Below are 20864 nucleotides of genomic sequence, written 5' to 3' on the forward strand. Positions count from 1 at the left end.
GATGTCGTTGGCCTCTTGGAGCACTTCCCTGATTTCTCTGGGCGGCGTTGAGTACGAGCTGGAAAGGATGAGGGCCCCGTCGATGAGGTAGAGTTGTATTGTCACTGAGTTCTTTCTGATGGCAAGAGTTGCGGCATTGATTTTCCTATTTGGTATAAATATGGCTGCCTTACCGTTCTTGGACAGCCACGTTGCCCATTTAGTGGGAATACCTTGGGTTTCGAATCCTGTCTCCGTCGTCCTTACCCATGGCTCCTGAATCAAGAAAACATCAACTTCCCATTTCTCAGCCACGAACTCTAGGTTGTTGGAGGCGCTCCTGACATTGTCTACATTGAATTGAACGATATGCAGACCACGTTTTCCTCCGTCCAACGTGGCACCCTCTGTTGAGTTCCCCGAGTCCATTGTGGTGTGTAAAGATTTATAAGTTGGCGCCTAACGTCTGTTTCCTCCTTCTTCAGACTTGTGCTCTGATTCGCCGAACCGTCCTGCTGGCTGCTGTGTATCGCCCATTATCCATGTCGGATTCCCAGATCAATATTGGCGCAGCACCGGTATCGGTTCGTCTACCGTCTTTCTGGCTCCGGTCATAAGCTTTTGTTCTTTTATCTCGGTAAGCGACCGACCTGATGGATTGTCGATCGTCGCTTGTCACGTCTTCCTGAATCCTCTTCCCTCCTGATGACTACCTCCGGTCTCCAGTTCCATCTTGCTGTAATATGCCTGTCGCCATCGGGTTTTGTCCGTCCTGTATGTCATCCCGGGTTCCTTCTCCTCTTTGGCAGTATTCCGGGCTCGTCGTGGTGTCGTGGGTCCCTTCTTATGGACTCGCTTCTTTGGCCGCTTTTTCTGTAAGCTTCTGTTTCCTCCCTGAATGTGGGACAGGAGATACTGGAGGCCTGGTGGTTTGTGTGCCGTGTAGTGCCACGATCCATGTTGTATAGGAGACAATTGATGCATAATTCTCTTCCGCCTGGGAAGTCCTTCGCTCCGTGCCTATCGGCGCATCTCGCACAGAACTCATCTGGGCTTGTGCATTGCGTGGCCCGGTGGCCAATGGCTTGGCACCTAAAACAGCGTGGCGACGGGATGAAGCTCCGAATTTTCGAGTAGTAGTAGTTTCGATTTATTAGTAGTGACCACCCCCCTTTTTTCAGCGCTGCCTCTAGTGTCCTGTTCTTTGTAACTTCCACAATTTGATGCAATCCTCCCGCAATTCTCGCTTTGAGCTGCGACTTGATCATAATGTCCTTTCCTGCCAAGTCCAGCGCTTTTGTGAGAGCCGTCACTATATTTTCCTTGCGTGTAGCGGCTGGGATGTCTCTCAGAAGAATTTCAGTCCTCTTGGTCCTGGGAGGCCGTGCCGTCATGACTTTCTGTGGAGGTTTCTGTCTGTGGACAATTCCACCTCGAATGATTGTACGTTTTTTATGTTTCTGAAGTCCACTGCAATTCCCTTCTGTATCGACCGGATCCCGGCCTGTGATTCACCTATTCCCTTGCTCCTCAAGTGCCGAGTGATGACGGGTGCCAAAAGACCAAGATCTTCAGGGTACTTTGGGTATACCAGTATTGTATTTATCTTCTCCCCGTTGGATATGACCGCGGCGTATGTTCTTCCGTGTTGTGTGACATCGGAGATGCCAGCCATTACCCTCAGTCTTTCGTTGATGTTGGGTACTTTCTCGTTGGCTGTGCGCTCAAGAATCCTCGTTCCAACCCGTGGGCTCCAAGTGATTCTCTTCGTACTTCCAGGGTCCCATCGATGGGGCAGAGCTCCACTGGCGGTGTTCCTCCCGTCCGGGTCCTCCTGTAGAGTATGTCGATGTGTATGTCGAGATGAAGATTGGAGATTGCGGTTGGGAGGATCAAGAGCTTGCTTTGGACCCGTAGGAAGGGCATGTATAGGAGATAGAACGAATCGAACTCTGCGGGAAGATATTTCCTTCTTCTTTTTGGCTTTTCGCCTGGTAACTGTGATGAAGTCGGAGTCAGAGTCCAGAGTCGTCTCATCAACTGTTTCGTAGGCAGACATGTCGGACGGAGGACTGTCAAGCGAGGAAGATATTTTCTGGGAAAATATTTCTGCGGGAAGATATTTCCTTCTTCTTTTTGGCTTTTCGCCTGGTAACTGTGATGAAGTCGGAGTCAAAGTCCAGCATCACCTCATCAACTGTTTCGTAGGCAGACATGTCAGACGGAGGGCTGTCAAGCGAGGAAGAACCATGGTCTTCCTCCGTTGATTTAGGGGATGAAGGACAATCTTGAAGTAGCGGCCTTGTCTCTTCTATAAGCGAGTCTGTTGTTTGCGTAGCAAAGGATGTTGTAGAAAAGCTGAGATAAAGCCGCTGAAAATGTAGAATTATTGGCAGTAGTAGTCGCGGGAAGGATAGATGACGGTTCAGCAGAGGAAGAAGATGTCGATCCTGCGCGATTTTCCCGTTGAGGTTTACCCACATATTGTTCTATATCGTTGGTTTGCGTATGTGAATCTGTCCGTTGGCCGAGTCCTTCAATCCAATTAATTATTATGTCTAGAAGTTTGTTGGCTCTTTTCCTGGGTTTAAGAGGTATGTTGTATTCGAATGATGGGGTTCTTCTAACACCAGTAAAAGAGTTAAGAATTTCTTTTATGTCAGTAGCCATGTGCATGATGGTCAAGTATTTTCGGTTGCGTTCGAAAATATGGAAGGTGAAGATCTGTTCACTTTTGTCATTATCCGAGGAATAGATTTCAGGGCTAAGTAAGGAGGAAGGGAGGGCTTTCGTAGGAGACAAGGTTGGCGAATTAGTGGCGGGCGATTAAGCTGGAACATGATGAGAGTATTTCTGTAGAAGTTTTGAAGCCGATCTTGTAATTCTTTTTCCAGAGAGGGAACTTATTTTGTTCATATAGACCTGTGGTGTCGGTGTAGCTGGCTGGGTGAGAGGAGCGACTACGTTGGTGACTGCAGACAATACGTTGGGGCAGTTAATGGCATATTTTAGGCCCGGACATTCATTTAAACTGTCTTAATAGTAGGTCGGTAATGAATAGTCCGTTGAAGAATCAGCTGTTGGACGATTTATAGTCTGTTTGATTGGTTTCTTCTTAGCTTTATTGGTTTTAGCCTTTTCTTGCGTCGTGTTGACAGTATGTGCCTTGGATTTATGCTTGTGGAGGCGCTTGGTCTTGGATTTGGTTTTAGATACAGAGAGACCATGAGGCATCGACGAGGCGGAGAGTATTGGTGATGAGGCGGTAACTGTGAGCATCTTTAGTATGTTTTGGCGAGTGCGTCTGAGGATATTTCATGAAGATCTGGGCCAGAAGGCCTTTCGTCTTGGAAGACTTCGGTGTATCTTGAATTGATGTCATAGCTGTAGTATAAGGATAATTTTTTGCATGCTGGTTCGTGTGTGATGCGTAGATGCGAAGCATATGATGAGCGTTGTGTGTCAGGAGGTTGGCTGTATGCGGTTTCCTTACTTTTCTTCTTCTTAGAAGAGTGACGATGGCTTCTTTATGGGCGGTCGATATATATGAAGGATGGATGCTCCGTATAGCTGTCTTTCCCGAGGTTTTGGCTATTGTTTCGGGATGTGGTAATGTTTTGGCATGCAGTAACTGGTGTCGTCGTCATCTGGGGGTCCACATGAGTCGTAGCGTAACGAGATGCTGGATCCTGTTGAGTATGCTGCTTAGGAGGTTGCGACTCTTGTGTAGGAGAGGATCCGGCAACTGGAGAGATGTCTTTAAACAGATCTTCCAGGATTTCTCTGTCCTTGCGGTATGTCGATCGTTTTGGACGTGATAGACATGATTGATATAATATATAAATACAATGAGCTAATCAGAATCAACGAATCAGAAAATTAATTGGACACAGAAAGATAGGGGAAAAAACTGATCCGCAGGATTTAGAGTTCTAAGCTCAAGAAGAAATATATGTAAGGTGTCAGAGATAGGAGACAGAGATTGACGCCAATATATATATAGAAATACGAAAAATAGTTTATTGAAAAGAATAAAGTAGCGTAAAGGAAAGTAGATTGATCTTGTACGCAAGCCGTTGTATACAGCTCATCCTTAATGTTAATGTATACCGTATTATAAAAAATTGTAAAATCAGGGATATTTTAATAACTAATGTGTCGAATTGAATATAAAATATATCAAAGTTTTCAGAAAAATATACGCTATTCAAATCTATAAAAAGGAAAGATATAGCTGTGATAGAATCTCAAATCCGTTAGTCTCGTTGTAAAGTCGAAGTTTATTCTAGATAATTTGCTGAAGATGTCAAATAGGCTCAAATAATCAGTTGTACCTAAATCTAGCAATAGAATTATTGAAAGGCATTGCAAAGCTGATCAGGGAATAAATTTCATAATTTTAGCTCGATATTACCGAATATACAAGGTCCATCAATATAAAGACATCTCTTATCCTTGCTGGATATGGCGAATCGCTCCAAAAACGGGAAAATATTCAAAAATCACACAAAGTCGATATATTTCTATGATATTTCAAGCAAGTGATAATTAAGAGCGACTAATAAAAGAGAAATAATAAGAATCGAACTCAAAAAGCAGCGAGAAGGTACTAGATGAAGGCCCCGAAGAAGTCGCTATGCTGTAACATTGCGAAGAGGAAAGTGTTCACCGCGATGGTCGTACCTTCCGAAGTAGTCGTTCGATTTACTAGCGGTTTTCACCAGGGTGTAGATACAGTGTTGATACGCTGAAAAATAATGAAAAGACGAATTCCAAGAATATAAGCACGGAGCGTCGCAATTGATATCTTGCTTAGTTCGCGCCTTTTAAAAGACTATTCCACCTTTTCAGATACCGCAGACTATGTTGTCCATATGTTGATTCCATAGTTGCACATTCGATTTCCAAAACGGAGGTAGTCGAAGTCCAATCCTCGAAACTTGAGCATTTTCTTCCGCCATCGCTCAGCTCCAACGGGAGAGAGAGAAAAAAAGAAGAGAAGACGAGAGAAAGGAGGAGGTCACTCCAGAAGAGAAGAAGAGCAGAGGATGATGCGTGGGAGAGAGGGGCCTGTTCTTCAGGGGCCTGTTTGAGGGAAGAATCTAGTCGTCGTAACCACAGACATAATGGAGGCTCGGAAAGAAGAAAATTTCCGAAAATGCATGAGATTGAATCTTCAATGAAGATGGCCTTTTTGTGATGGTCAATGTTCCTAAACGTCGCTGGTCACCACTGCGGAGTCACCACACAGAACTACAGCTTCTGTTTAAGCATTTCTTACGACGACACAAACATAATGATTATCTTGGTTAATAAAAAGGAAGGCAGACATAGAAATTTCGAACCTCACGCTTTCGTGTGCAGTGACTCTCTGCTCTGCTGCTGTTTTCCAGACGGTCTTCTCCAGCAAGGTTTCTAGAATATATACCGGGTCTCCAGTACCCGGGATCACGTGACACTCTCGAGGTTTTTGACCCGACTCTTTGGGGGTCGTCTGCGTGGGACACCACAGAGTCTTTATTTTTTTTTTTGAAAAATAGGAGTAAGTTCGCCTTTTTGAAATGTGATGGAAATAAGCCGAATTGAAGACATTTATTGACTGTCAACTGAAACAGGAATTCCGGAAATTTTTTATTAATTGCCTTAAGCAATACGTTGTTGATTCTGCCTGGACCGGGAGATTTTTTTTCATTGATTCTATCGATGACACGCCGAATTTCAAAGTTAGATATCTTTCTTTCTTGTGTAGAAACGTTGGAAATTGTTTCAGGGAAAGAGAAGTCGACACCATCTGGCAAATCCCCATCCGGGAAAATGCAGGAAAGTTGCTCGGCAGCGGCTTCCTCAATGCTGTGGTTGTCGACATTTTCTAGCATGAGTTGAGGGGGCAGCCCCTTGAACTTGATTGTGGCCTTGTATGTTTTCCCGAATGGATCGAAGGTCTTCTCGCATAATTCTCTCCAGGCCGCTCTCCTAGTTCTTCTGATAGTCTTGGTGTATTTAGCTCTATTCTTACGGAATGTCATGCTATGGCATGAATCTGATAAATTTTTGCAATTTTTGATTGACCCCTTATGTTCGGGATCGACAACTGTCAATGAGAGATGCGTACATTTCCCCTAAGAATGTGTGTTCTGCACCGCACTAAGAATAGAGAATCTATTTTTAGTAACATCTCCAAGAAATCCATTCAAAGTTTAAGAGCAACAATGCATCTTCTAAAAGAACTCAACAATGAAAACTCGACAAACTGGAGACGCTGTCCAGACATGCCAAGAGCTGGCGAAAAACCGACGCCTGACTGCGCCAACGCTACATTGTGGTGATCGTCTTGAATGGCTTCAAGTGACCTTCCATACACTAAAGTTGAGTCACGTAGACGAACGTGGTGAGAAAAACCTGATTAAAAACCGCCAAACTCACCAACTCAGCATCATCGAAAAGTTTGTGTTCTGTCAATACACGGAGAGACTTCATCATGTAAAGGTATCGACGTTTTTCGGGAACCTTCGGGTTTCGGGGGCTCTGTGCTCCCGAACCTCTTCGTAAAAAGTTGACTTTTTATAAAAAATAAAAAAAATAGTTCTCACATGAATTTGTTCGTATGCCCAAACATGCCTATCTAGATGTGTATCCATTTTGCTGATAAACTCGCCGGTAGCATTCGGTAGGTCTACATTCACCGAAAGCCACCATCACCAAGCATCACCTAATGACGGCTGAGAGAACTCAGGGTGTTGTGAAGGGGGCTGGCAATGGTTCATGCGCAGTGTTTGCTTCGCGGTTTGATGAGACTTTCGCGAAAGAACAATAGTTTGTGTTGTCGAGATGAAGGACAATAGTTTGTGTCATCGAGATATGGAGAAAAAGGTACCTAAATTTTTTTGAAGCGCTTCCTTTTTTTATTTTTTGTGTATTTTTTTTTATGAGTGCACAATTTTATTATTTTAACGTTAATGAGAAATACAGCAGAGCCTAAATATACCTCGCGTTAATTCGTTAATATTTCTTACATTTAATATTTTATCTACTATGTTGCTTTGAATTTTATTTTGTGCCATAGTGTGGCGAATGTCATATCAATGTGCATCCAAGCATTTGTTCATCCATCAACTTCCCCTAATATGTGTTTAATAAAGATAACGTTTAAAATGTATTCCCTATATCGACTCGGCCAAATTAATTCTCGCTTTGTTTTTTTTTTGTCATCTCTTCTCTTCCCCCTACTTTCAGCACCCCCACACAAGCTCGATTTGATTTTTTTTTTATACTTTTCTTTCTTGACATGGTACCGTGTTACTTCGGTTACGTCCTGATTGTTATTGCGCAGAAGCCCTTAGAATTTTTTTTTCTCATAGAACAATTGTTTGCATGCATGTGTATATATTTTTATGGTTTGATGTTATGGTCAAATTCTTTTGGAAAGGAATATTAAAGGTTTTCTCAAAAAAATGAAAATATCAAATCTTGCATATTTTGGGTTGTGTATTTTAAGGATTGAGGCATATATTAATTACTACGAGAGTGAATTTTTTATTTCTTATATTTCCATTGAGTCTGATCAAGTATTCATATAGTGATGATATTACCACCACCATCACACTTTTGCTATCCACAAAATTTCAGGGGTAGTGCATATTTGAAACGATTTTTTGTTTGAAAGGGTCAAAAATATGAATATTATGTATTTCATGTCAAAGTATTTTGGAGGGGTAATAGGTCTCTCATAAAGTTATGATGGGCGCCCACACAATTTTTCTTGAGCACTAATGTTTTGTAGCAACATGCCACATATGTTTATACGATTCTACTCCACTGTGGTAGCCAAAGTTTTTCACATTGCTACTCTGTTTTCCTCGAGGCTACCTCGCGGCAAAATTTTGATTTTGCTATTTTTTTTTTCTGTCCAAGGCTACCACTGACTAGCCTTGAAACTTGATTTTGCATTTTGTTTTGTTTTTGTTTTGTCTTCATACCACACGTCCATACATGTTAGGCCACTCACCTACACACACGCTTCGTTGGCCGCACAAGGCATGGAAACATATACACAAACAACTCCTCTGTAATTTTGCATGCTGCGTACTTTGCTTTTTGCATTCTATTGTTTTCACCACTTCATTTCATCTCGATAACCATGGTGTCATGTTGATCCTTAAAATAAATGTATATTCTTGCTAGCGAATTGCATTTATGTCTGCGCTAAAGTTTTGGCATGCTATCATGATAATCAGACCAACCTTTTTTTCGTTTCCCCTATCGACACTTATACACGAATTTTTTTTTACACGCTGTTGTCTCTTCGGACACTACTTCTTTTACTCACTTTGACGCATAATGTTTTTGTTTGATCACACTTGTACACGGATTCTTGGATGCTTGCATTCCACTAACATTGTTTCGTTTTCTGTATCGTCCTTCACAAAAGGTTGAATTGGATTTTGAACATATTCTTCACATCAGCGCTTTTCAAAAATTCTCATGCACACGACCTTTTTGTTTTGTTCACATTTTCATACATTGTTTGTTTTGTGATGTCCTCCAATAGTTATTCACGTACATGATTTTGCACTCGCATTGCTACACTCTCACGTTGCAAATTCATGTGCACACACAGATCTTTGTCACATTTTTCTACATGTGGTTTTGCATACTCCCATCCACACCCATACTTGGTGTGCAAAATTCACAAGCACAATTTTTTTGTTCACATCCTACACATTGTTTTGTTTGTGTTGTCCTACTCACTCAGTCACCCATGGGATTTTGCATACTCACCTTCACACATACGTTCTCAGTTTGCGGAATCACATTCACACAACTCTTCATTGTTTTCAATTTACACATTGTGTTGTCTTGTATTGTCCTATGCATGTGCATTTGATTCTCACTCTCTCATCAATTTGCATATACCCACTCTGCAAATGCATATACACAATTCTATGTTTGTTCACATTTCACACCTTCCGTTTTGTATTGGTCCACAAACACATGGACGTAGTTGATTTTGCAAACTCGTAGCCTCACATTCTGGTTTGTGAAATTCATGCACACAATTTTTTTGTTTTGTTTGTTTTCATTTCACATGGTTTTGTTTTTGTGCTGTCCAACACATAACAGTCTCACTGTTTGAACTCACGTATATACATACTTCACTGTTTTTGTTTCATACTTTGTTTCTTCTTGTATCGTCATACACATACAGTTGTGCATATGGATTTCACGTACTCTCAGTCTCTTCACATGTTCATACTTAAACTCATATGCACAAAAAATGTCTTCCTGCAGTTCACACATTTTTTTTTGTCTTGCATTGTCCCAAACACTCATTTGTGCATGTGGTTTTGCGTAAGCTCACCTTTTTCTCACATTCACTGTGCAAAATTCACATATACATGATTTTTTTGTTTCGTTTACACTTCACATACATTGTTTTGTTTTGTTTTGTCCTACACACTCAATCGTGAACTTGATGTTCATATGCTCTGGTTGGTTGTTCTGTACTTTCACAATTTTCAAATTCACACTTCACACGAAATTTCCATTTTTTTTTCTCATTTGTTTGTTGTGATGTCCTACACATTCAGTTGTGCTTTTGGCTTTTCCATGCTCTCCATATATTCACACTTCGAAAAGTCGCATGCACACATCCCTGCTCATTCACATTGTTTTTGTTCTCAAATGCACAGTTGTGCACTTGATTTTTACACGTACTCATTTGAGTTCACATTCACACTTTTGAAATGCACATATACACAAGTTCTTGTTTTGTCTACATGTCTCCCACGCCCGAAATGGGCAAAAAACAGTCGGACGGCAATGGTTCATGGGCCCCCAATAGTCACTTTCAGAATGTTTACTTTGGTTACCGTGATTCCCTAACAATGCGTTTCAGACATGTATATATGCCTTTGCCATGATTTGACACTTTTTTAAAGCTGTCAGTATATGTATAACACACTGCTGGCCACCGTAAATGCAACACCATGAAGGAAGCATGCAAATAGTATTAAATTTACAACATGCATTAGCGGAGGTGAGATATGCAAATGATTAGAATTTCAGCGCAGACGCACATCACGCGCGCCTGTGGCGCCACTTCAAAGCGCTATTTAAGGCTTGGAGATTTCGACGATTTGAAGTACGGCAATTGTGTTTTTCTTGTGGTTTTTTTCAAAAAAAACGATCAATTATGCCTCGTAGAAAACAGCGATCATCTTTTGATCAAGTATCCGAGTTCGACAGAGGAAGGATAGTGGCCTACCGAGATTGTGGATTATCTTTCAGGGAAATCGGTAGTCGTGTTGGACGAAACCAAACAACTGTAATGCGGATATGTGATCGTTGGATGCAGGAGGGTACGACGGACCGACGTGTTCGATCGCATCCACCTCAGTGCACCACTTCACGTGATGACAGGCGTATTGTGCGTATGGCAGTGACGGATCGCTCAGCCACATCACGAACCATAGCACAGCACATTCAGTCTGTACCGCATCATCCAGTGTCTGCGCGTACCATTCGACGCTGTTTACAGCAGAGTAGTCTGTCCGCATTGCTTCGTCTACCCTTGACGCAGAACCACAGACGTCTCCGCCGCCAATGGTGCGATGAAAGAAGGATGTGGACGGCACAATGGAATGAAATTGTCTTTACTGACGAGTCATGCTTCTGTCTGCAACACCACGATGGTCGGATTCGAGTCTGGAGACACCGTGGAGAGAGGATGCTGAACAGCTGCGTTATGCACCGCCACACTGGGTATACTGCACCGGGTATTATGGTATGGGGCGGTATTGGATATAACTCTCGCGCTCCTCTAGTACGCATTGCCGGTACTTTAAAAAGCCAGCGCTACATCTCCGAGGTGTTGGGGCCAGTTGTCCTTCCTTACCTTCAGGGCTTGCCCACAGCCATATTTCAACAGGATAATGCGCGACCACACGTGGCACGCATTGTCTAAAGGTTCTTCGTCAATCGCCAGATTGAATTGCTTCCCTGGCCAGCTCGCTCTCCGGATCTTTCGCCGATAGAAAACATGTGGTCCATGGTTGCTCAACGATTGACCCAGATTACATCCCCAGCTGCCACATCAGATCAACTTTGGCAACGCGTGGAAGCTGCTTGGTCTACTGTACCCTAAGAACACATCCAAAGTCTCTTTGAATCAATGTCGAGGCGTGTGGCAGCGGTCATCTCCAACAATGGCGGCTACTCTGGCTACTGATTTTGGCAGGAACCACACTTCACAGAAGTCTATAAATTTAATCATTTGATGCTTGGTCAACATGTTATTTACAAAATAAATATTGTTGCGATATCTCTTGTCTTTCTTGGTGTTGCAATTTGGGTGGCCAGCAGTGTAGTTATAAGCAATTTCTACACGATTTCAAAAAATATTTTGAAGTTTAAAATTCATGTGATATTAATTTGTTATTTTGAATTATACTCATTAAACAGAAATTAAACGTAAATGAAACCTACATGCATGTAATTTTACAATTGTAGCATGAAAATCAATGCATCTTTTAATATAAAACACAGGTGGCCTGTGAATATTTACTGAAAATGCTCATGAACCGTTGGGGCCAGTTGCTCAGATTTTCAGAAGCAGTGTTACTGAGGGTATCGTCCCATGGGATTGGAAGCTTCGCAATGTGGTTCGGATATTTAATAAAGGTAGTAGAGAAACCGTGTCGAATTTTCGTCCAGTCAGTTAGAAGAGCTCCCTAGGCAAAGGCAATCCTTTCTTCTATGATCGCGTGACCAGGGACGTCATTTCAACGTATGTATATATATATATATATATATATACTAGGGGGGCGAAGCACCCCTTACGCCTCCGGCGTCCAACCCCTCCAACTCCTCCAATGGAGCTAACTACTCGTCACATCTTCTTTAATTATAAAGCAAAATATTCCTCAGGCACTGCAAATGCCTGCGAAATAGTTCAGTACGCGATGCATCGCAATATGCAAAGTACCATAATATGTACCTCAATACACCGTAAGCACTGCATTAAAATAAGCAATACAGCACAATATGCAATGCACCACAGTACGCAATGTATCGCATTGAATAAAACACAATAATACGCAATACACCCTAATATGCAATAAGCACTCATTAAAATAAGCAATACAGCACGTGATGCACTACAATACAGCACGTGATGCACTACAATACAGCACGTGATGCACTACAATACAACATGTGATGTACTACAATACGCAATGCATTACAATGAGTAATGCACCACCGTTTGCAATCCACCACAATACGCAAACGCGATGTATCGCATCAAGCAAAGCAGAATAATACGAAATGCACCTCAATACGCAATAAGAACTGCATTACAATAAGCAATGCAGCACGTTATGCACTACAGTACGTAATGCATAACAATACAAATCAACAACCAGCAAATCAGCATATAAGAACAAATACGCAATAAAACTGCATTACAATAAGCAATACAGCACGTTATGCACTACAGTACGTAATGTATAACAGTACAAATCAACAACCAGCAAAATCAGCAATGCACTGCAATCAGCGAAACATCGCAATAAGCAATTTACCACAATACGCAGTGCAGACTGCATCGGACTGCATTATAATAAGCAATACAGCATGCGATGCACTAAAATCATATTGTATTGGCTGTGTACCACAATAAGAAATAGAGCACAATACGCAATACACTGCACCACAATAAGCAATACATTACAATACGCAATACAGTGCACCACAATAAATGCAGACTGCATCGGACTACATTATAATAAGCAATACAGCATGCGATGCACTAAAATCAGCATTGTAATGGCAGTGCACCACAATAAGCAATAATACATAATATTAATACATAATAATCATAATACAGCACAATAGCAATAACCACTGCATTAGATTAAGCAATACACTACAATACGCAATCCATTACAATAAGCAATACACCACAATACGCAATGTATTACAATAAGCAATACAGCACAATAGCAATTACCACTGCATTAGATTAAGCAATACACTACAATACGCAATCCATTACAATAAGCAATACACCACAATACGCAATGTATTACAATAAGCAATACAGCACAATACACAATGTATTACAATAAGCAATCCAGCACAATACACAATGTACCACAATACGGAATAAGCACTGCATTGTAATATGCAATGCACTACAATACGTGATGCATACCAATACGAAATGCACCAAAGTGCACTACAATAAGCAGTAGACACGGCATTATAATAAGCAATACGGAACACGATGTACTACGTAATGCATACATTACACAATGCACCACAATCAGCGGTGCACCACAATACGTAATGTACCTTACAATACGCATACTGCATTGATGCATAAGAATACGCAATGCACCACACCACACCACAATAAGCAGTAGGCACGACATTATAATAAGCAATACGGCACAAGATGTACGTACAACACGCAATGTAGCACAAAACGCATCACAGCACAATACGCAATACGTACTGCATTATAATAAGCAATACAGTACGCGATGCACGTACACAATACAGTACACGTAATGCATAACAATACGCAATACACACCATAATAAGCAATACAGCACTGCAACACGTAATGCATAACAATACACACCATAATAAGCAATACAGCTCAATACGCAATACACACCATAATAAGCAATACACATAAGCAATATGCAATAAAGCACTATACATCGCAATAAGCACCACAATACGACATAACCACTGAAACATAATAAACAAGTGATACACTGTAATCAGCAATGCACCACAATAAGCAATACAGCATAATACGCAATGCTACACCATCGGCGATTCGGTGCAATAAGCAATGCACCATTTTAGGCAATGCAGCAGAATAAGTAGTGCAGCCTTATAATAAGGGCACCACAGAAAATAATGCACCACTATATCATGCACCACATTAAGCAATACAGCACAATACTCAATGCTCCTCCATCGGCAATACAGGACAGTGCTTATTGCACCACCATCGGCAATACAGCACAATAAGCAATGCGCAATCAGAGGAAATACAGCACAATAATTAGTGCACCAACATATTCAAAGTACCGCAATAAGCAATGCACCATTATATTCAGTGCACCACATTAAGCACAATACGTAATACACCACAATAAGCAAAACAACACAATGCGTAATTTACCCACATCGGCAATACAGTACAATAACAAATACACCATCACCGTAGGCAATACAACACAATAAGCAATGCATCACAATATGCAGTGCACCACAATACGCAATGAACTACAATACACCATAAGCACTGCATTAGAATAAGCAATATGGCACGTGATTCACTAAAATACGTAATGCATAACAATGCGCAATTGGCCAATATTTACAGTGCACCACAATAAGCAATGCAGCACAATACCTCATGCACCGCAATACCGCATAATATGCGATGCATCGCACTAAACAAAGCACCATAATACGCAATGAGCTACAATAATTATCAATCCATAAGCACTGCATTACAATGAGCAATACAGCACTCAGTGCACTACAACACGTAAAGCATCACAATCAGTAATGTAGTAATGTGCGTAATCAGTAATATTGTACACCACAAATAAGCAATGCAGCTTAGTATGCGATGCATCTCAATAAGCAAAGCACTATAAAAAGCACTATAGTACGCAATGCACCACAATACCCGTTAAACGCTGCATTACAATGAGCAATACAGCATGCGATGCACTACAATATGCAATGCACCGCAATCAGTAATGCACCATTATTTTTGCAGTGTCACAATAAGCAATGCAGCACAATGCGCAATGAGAAACAAGTATTCATACTCGACTCAAAATGAAACCTGTCAATTTTCCCATGAAGAGATCTGTCCAATGCTCCGCCCTGGGTACCCAGACCCTGTGTGTTGGGAGCACTGGTGATGTATACATACCTCTAAGTACATGCACAAGACTCCATCCCTACAGGTCAAGCGGTTCCCGATGTATTCAGGGGTTGAATGAAAACTCGACACAAAATCGTAATCGACTTCCGTAACATAAAAAAGGAACAGATTTCCGTCACTCAATTCTATAACATAAAATCGTCACTAATTTCTGTTGCTTAGAAACAGGCCCTTTCCGAGTTTGTGATTTTATATTATAGAATAGATTTATTTATTTACTAGGGGGGCTCCCCCCCCCACACTTCTCTTCACAAGATATCTTGTTTATTTCGTCCCACTTCATCAGCGTGCTATGGAAAGGGACGTGTGAAAGCACCAGCTTACTGAAGAAGCGAATTTTAATAAAAATATCAATAAAGCAACAAAAAACAAATGAGATTCATCAAGTACCCCCAGAAAATTTCCCCATGGGGGGAAGTCCCCAGATTCAATTCGCTGAATCTTAGTGGGGCACAACAATGGATATATATTGGGCTACCGATGTGTTGCAAATTTTATAATGTTAAACAACAAAAACCAATGAGATACATCCAGGTGCACCGAATTGGAACCTCTCAACATTTCCACGGAGCCCTGACCTGGAAGCTTGTCGGACACAACCCCTGTGAGGGGCCAAGAAAATATTTCATTTTTATCAATTTTACAACGAATAAAATCCAGGATCCCCACATCCAGTAGCGGGGACACAATTCGCATACTTTTGGTGGGGCCACAGACTGGCTTTATCTCGGGCTTCCACTGTTGCATATTCTACAACAGAAAAGAATGAGATTCATCCAGGGCTCCCAAAATGAAACTCGTAAACATGGGGCCCCCGACTTGGAAGCTTGTCGGTCATCCCCCGGTGCGAGTGTCATGAAAAATTTCCATTTGTATTCGTTTTACCAACGAATAAAATCCAGGGCCCCCAAATAATTACCCGGGACACCAATTCGCATACTTTTAGTGGGGCCCCAGACTGGCTTTATCTCGAGCTTCCGCTGTTGCATATTCTAGAACAGAAAAGAATGAGATTCATCCAGGGCCCCCAAAATGAAACTTGTAAACATGGGGCCCCCGACTTGGAAGCTTGTCGGTCATCCCCCGGTGCGAGTGTCATGAAAAATTTTCATTTGTGTTCGTTTTACCAACGAATAAAATCCAGGGCCCCCAATAATTACCCGGGACACCAATTCGCATACTTTTGGTGGGGGCCCCACACTGGCTTTATCTCGAGCTTCCGCTGTTGCATATTCTACAACAGAAAAGAATGAGATTCATCCAGGGCTCCCAAAATGAAACTCGTAAACATGGGGGCCCCCGACTTGGAAGCTTGTCGGTCATCCCCCGCTGCGAGTGCCATGAAAAATTATCATTTGTATTCATTTTACCAACGAATAAAATCCAGGGCCCCCAATAATTACCCGGGACACCAATTCGCATACTTTTGGTGGGGGCCCCACACTGGCTTTATCTCGAGCTTCCGCTGTTGCATATTCTACAACAGAAAAGAATGAGATTCACCCGGGGCTCCCAAAATGAAACTCGTAAACATGGGGCCCCTGACTTGGAAGCTTGTCGGTCATCCCCCGCTGCGAGAGCCATGAAAAATTATCATTTGTATTCATTTTACCAACGAATAAAATCCAGGGCCCCCAACCAATTACCCGGGACACCAATTCGCATACTTTTAGTGGGGCCCCAGACTGGCTTTATTTCTGGCTACCGATGTTGTAACCATAAAGCAATAAAAATCAATGAGGTTCATTCAGGGGCCGCGAAATGGAACCTGCAACTTTTTCATGGGGCCCCGACGCGGAGGCTTGTCGGACATCCCCCTGTGAGGGGTCACGAAAAATTTTCATTTTTATCAATTTTACAACGAATAAAATCCAGGACCCCCCCCCCCACATCCGATTTATTTGGGCTTCCACTGTTGCAAATTCTACAATGTTAAAAAACAGAAAAGAATGAGATTCATCCAGGGCCCCCAAAGTAAACCTGTAAACATGAGCCCCCCCCCCCCCGACTTTGAAGCTTGTCGGTCATCCCCCGGTGCGAGTGCCATGAAAAATTTTCATTTGTATTCGTTTTACCAACGAATAAAATCCAGGGCCCCCAACCAATTACCCGTAACCGAATTCACAAATTTTATGGGGCCCCCAGACTGGATTTTTTTTTTTGCTTCCGCTATCGCAAATTTTTCAATGTTAAAGCAGCAAGAAAACAGTGAGATCCATCAAGTGTCCCTGAAATGAAAACTTTTGACTTATACGTGCAATCCAACCCCGGGTATCCCGACCTTGTGTGTTGGGAGCACTGCTGTTGTATGTATATTATGCATATACATACCTCTCAGCATTACCCCCCCCCCCACAAGGGCAGGGCTGACAATGGCTACGATGTTTCTTATCACTTTTTGGTTTTTCTACTATAAATTAACCACAGAGGGGCCCCTGAAAAGCTGGTTTGGGGGCTCGCCTTCTAAATTCCAGCCTAAGGGCTCTGCTGTAGGATGTAGGAGCCTCTCGGTACATGCACATAATATGGTCCCGATGGGTCAAATGGGTCCCGATATGTGTTATACAGTTAAATGAATATTTGACCCAAAATCGTAACCGACTTCCCTAACACAAAAACGTCACCTATTTCCGTAACATAAAATCGTCACTAATTCCGGTTGCTTAGAAACAGGCCCTTTTCGAGTTTGTGATTTTATATTATAGAATAGATATATATATACCAGTATATATACCAGTTTTAGTGTAGTTTCAAAAGATGGGGGGGGGGGGCAAAGGCCTCCGTGACCAATCAAGGCAAAAAACATCTACATTTTCGCCCTTATCCAAAGCCTTAGTCACGTGCAGGCCCTCCCAAATGACGGGCCTGCACGTGACTAAGGCTTTGGATAAGGGCAAAAATGTAGATGTTTTTTGCCTTGATTTCTAGAATATATTCGAATGGATCCAACATGGTTGGAAGCAACTTGTTTAATCCAACAACCGAGGCTCCACTGTACACACATTTTTTTTATTTTCTCAGGAAGCTGACGTTGCCTTCCCTATGGTTGCTCCATTCCTGGAACGTTGGAGTGCCGCAGACTTCTCACCAAAGTACGGTCAAGGAAAGAATCTGTTGATAACTCGAAATCCCGGTTACAAATCACAAATGTCTGTTTTTTATAAGCCGTTCTCTTTCGAAGTAAGTACAGAATATACATAAATTGTATTGTGATTGAATTACCTTGCATCTGATCTGTCTACATCCGAAGTTTTCATAAGAAAGCTATGAAATTTTGGGAACCCTTTAGCGAAGATAACCAGCGTATTCGAAGCCAAAAATATCCTTTCAAAAATTAAAATAAAAACTGTTGCGTCGCGCGGCAATGTGTTCGGATTCTTTGCAGCAAACCTTAAGAATGGGATCACTCACTGTAGAGCAGTACAATTTGCATAAATAAAACAAACATTCTCTACAGTGGTGTTTTCCAACTTGTGGTCCGTTGACCCACGGAGGTCTGCGTTTACCTTGTAACACATCCATTCTTCGGGAACGTCGATATCTCTCTGATATCTATCTGAGAAATGTGCAGTGGGATGTGTCCGGTCCTTCAATGTTCAATGCATACCTTGTGTAAGTCATCCGCCGGATTCATTGATTTACCACAATTGCCTGAACGATATATTTAGGGCTATGAAGTTGTATCTGCAGTCGTTCCCAATTTCACGAATCAGCAAAAAATTACGCGTTTTTATTTGTAAAATCAAGATAAATCGTTGTATCTAGGGTTGCGATTAACACAAATATACACGCAGGAATTGAAAAAAACGTTAAATTTTCAATTTTTTTATCATATGAAAATTGTAAAATACAATAAATTTTGATTTCATGAGGGGAGCATCAAAATTGACCTTCGCTATAGGGGGTTCGCGACATCAAAGGGGTTGGAAAACACTGTTGTAGAGGTGGGTCAAAATTGTACTAGAGGTGAATGTTAAAACTCTGTTCTTTTCTTTGCTCATAATTTCATTCCCATCTTATGAATTTGGTAATACTCTCGGTACTTTTAAAGCATTTTTATTTACAGTCAGGTCATAGACGGCTCAGAACAAGGAACTATAATTATAGACCACCTGTATGTCTAATTATGTAGATAACTAGACGCATTTTCCCTATCCCTCTACATTTTGTGACATGTCAGAAAAATTGAACCATTGTTTCAGAATTTGATATTTTACGAATTTCTGAAAGAATTTTTATAGAAAAATTTACACGTGATAAAGTGCATTTTATGGGCTTTGGTTCTGTGTATATATGAATGACTCTACTTGACTGTTCGAGGCTTTTCATGGTCGAATACAGCGGAAGGCATAAACATTTGTCTGTGTAGACAGTGTGAGGTTGGGATTCTGGCTATAGTAATTGAAGTTGCTCAGTTTTATGGGCCTGAAACCGAAGAATTAATTTCCGAATGCGATGACAAAGCTTTTCAGTGAATTTTGTGTCATTTTGGTAATAATGAGAAAATAGATGTTGCATTTGTATTTTTAAAGATAAAGAATTAAATCATTGATGTTTTCGTTGCTGAACGCAAATTTACACTTTTTTTCGTGGAATGGAACGTAAATTATTGAACTGACGTTGAGGATAACCGATGAATATAATGGCAACTTTCACAATCAAAAAACAATTTTTCGAAAATTCAAATACTTTGAGTAATCTTTTCAAGCATTTATGAACATTAATCAAACATTTTGTGAATCAATGCACACATTATTTGTGTGGTGTTTGGTCAGAACATGATATCTCCAAAAATGGCTTTTTAATATAGTAGTAAGTCTTGCTAATTATAATTGTAACTAATTAGAAGTGAGATAAATGCACGAATACTTGCGTATATACGGCTAAACAACATAACGTATGATATTTTCATTTGCATTTGTGTGTATGCATTATTTCTGGTTTTTAAATGACAATGAAAATGCTTATGCCTCAAAAATGTGATTTTGGAGTTATTATGTTCTGACCAAACACCACAAAATTTGGTGTCGCATACATAGAGAGTTGCAATAAATGCTATCAAGTTCGCAAACAATCTGAACGATATCATTTTTTTTGTTTGTTTCTAAATAATTAAGTTTCAGTTTTTCCCCTCCCCCAACAATTTTTATATCAGGTTTGGTTCGGAATTCTCGGAACAATACTAGTTGTTTCTATAACTTGTTATTTCATCATGATAAAGTCTCCAGAAAGACTAAACCGAAGTGGTAAGCCGCCCTCGTTCTCCAAAATAGTTTGGTCACTCTACACGACGCATGTTTGTCAAGGTGAGAAAACACAGTATATTACTTGATTTTCTAGAAAACTATTGAATGTGGAACAGAAATATTTTGAATTTCGAGAGAGAGAGATAGAGGTAAAACACACTAGCATACATATAATCACTATAACTTTTCATAGGCTGATTGAGTAAGTCGACCTTGCGACCCTTTTATAGACTTCTTTGACCGAGTTTAGGTCGCGACCCAAGGCTCGACGTACTTACCCATAAACAAACCGCGTTTGTCTATACTTAACATGTGTGTTGCCGGACCGATACTTTTAAAACCTAAAAAGTTAAATAAATTGAAGCACCATGATTAATCAATTGCGTCTTCAGACTACATTATCCAATATACGTGGGGAAGATAAATTTTTCTCCTTATATATACAATGGACTTGTTATTATTATTTTTTTAATTGAAAAAGAGAGGTAATCTTTTACACTCTCATCTCTTTATACGTATTTAGTTCAGTGCCTTCAATTATTTTAAAATTTCGATATATCCCATCAATGTGAATATTGTTATTGAAGTAATATGAAAAGACAGCTCAAATGAACCGATTACATTCATAGGTTTGATTTTTTTCTTAACTGCTGATTTTT

General features: G+C 40.9%; 1 protein-coding gene across 3 annotated transcripts in view; it reads left to right on the forward strand.

Moving 5' to 3' along the window:
* The window catches only part of LOC149065947 (glutamate receptor ionotropic, delta-1-like), a 188752-nt gene that overhangs the window by 89955 nt on the left and 77933 nt on the right, over nucleotides 1–20864 (forward strand). For 2 of the 3 annotated variants that reach the window (XM_089253336.1, XM_089253337.1), the window contains exons 3-4: nucleotides 17981–18139; nucleotides 20115–20265. In XM_089253336.1, coding sequence (XP_089109462.1) covers nucleotides 17981–18139; nucleotides 20115–20265 — 310 coding nt within the window. Of the gene's footprint in view, nucleotides 1–6435; nucleotides 6850–17980; nucleotides 18140–20114; nucleotides 20266–20864 lie in introns of those variants that run through there. The other variant, XM_089253338.1, reaches the window with a different exon arrangement.

This window comes from Pholcus phalangioides, unplaced genomic scaffold (assembly GCF_987345545.1).
Source record: "Pholcus phalangioides strain wild (caught in Gottingen) unplaced genomic scaffold, Ppha-v1.0 ptg000037l_1, whole genome shotgun sequence".
NCBI lineage: Eukaryota > Metazoa > Arthropoda > Arachnida > Araneae > Pholcidae > Pholcus > Pholcus phalangioides.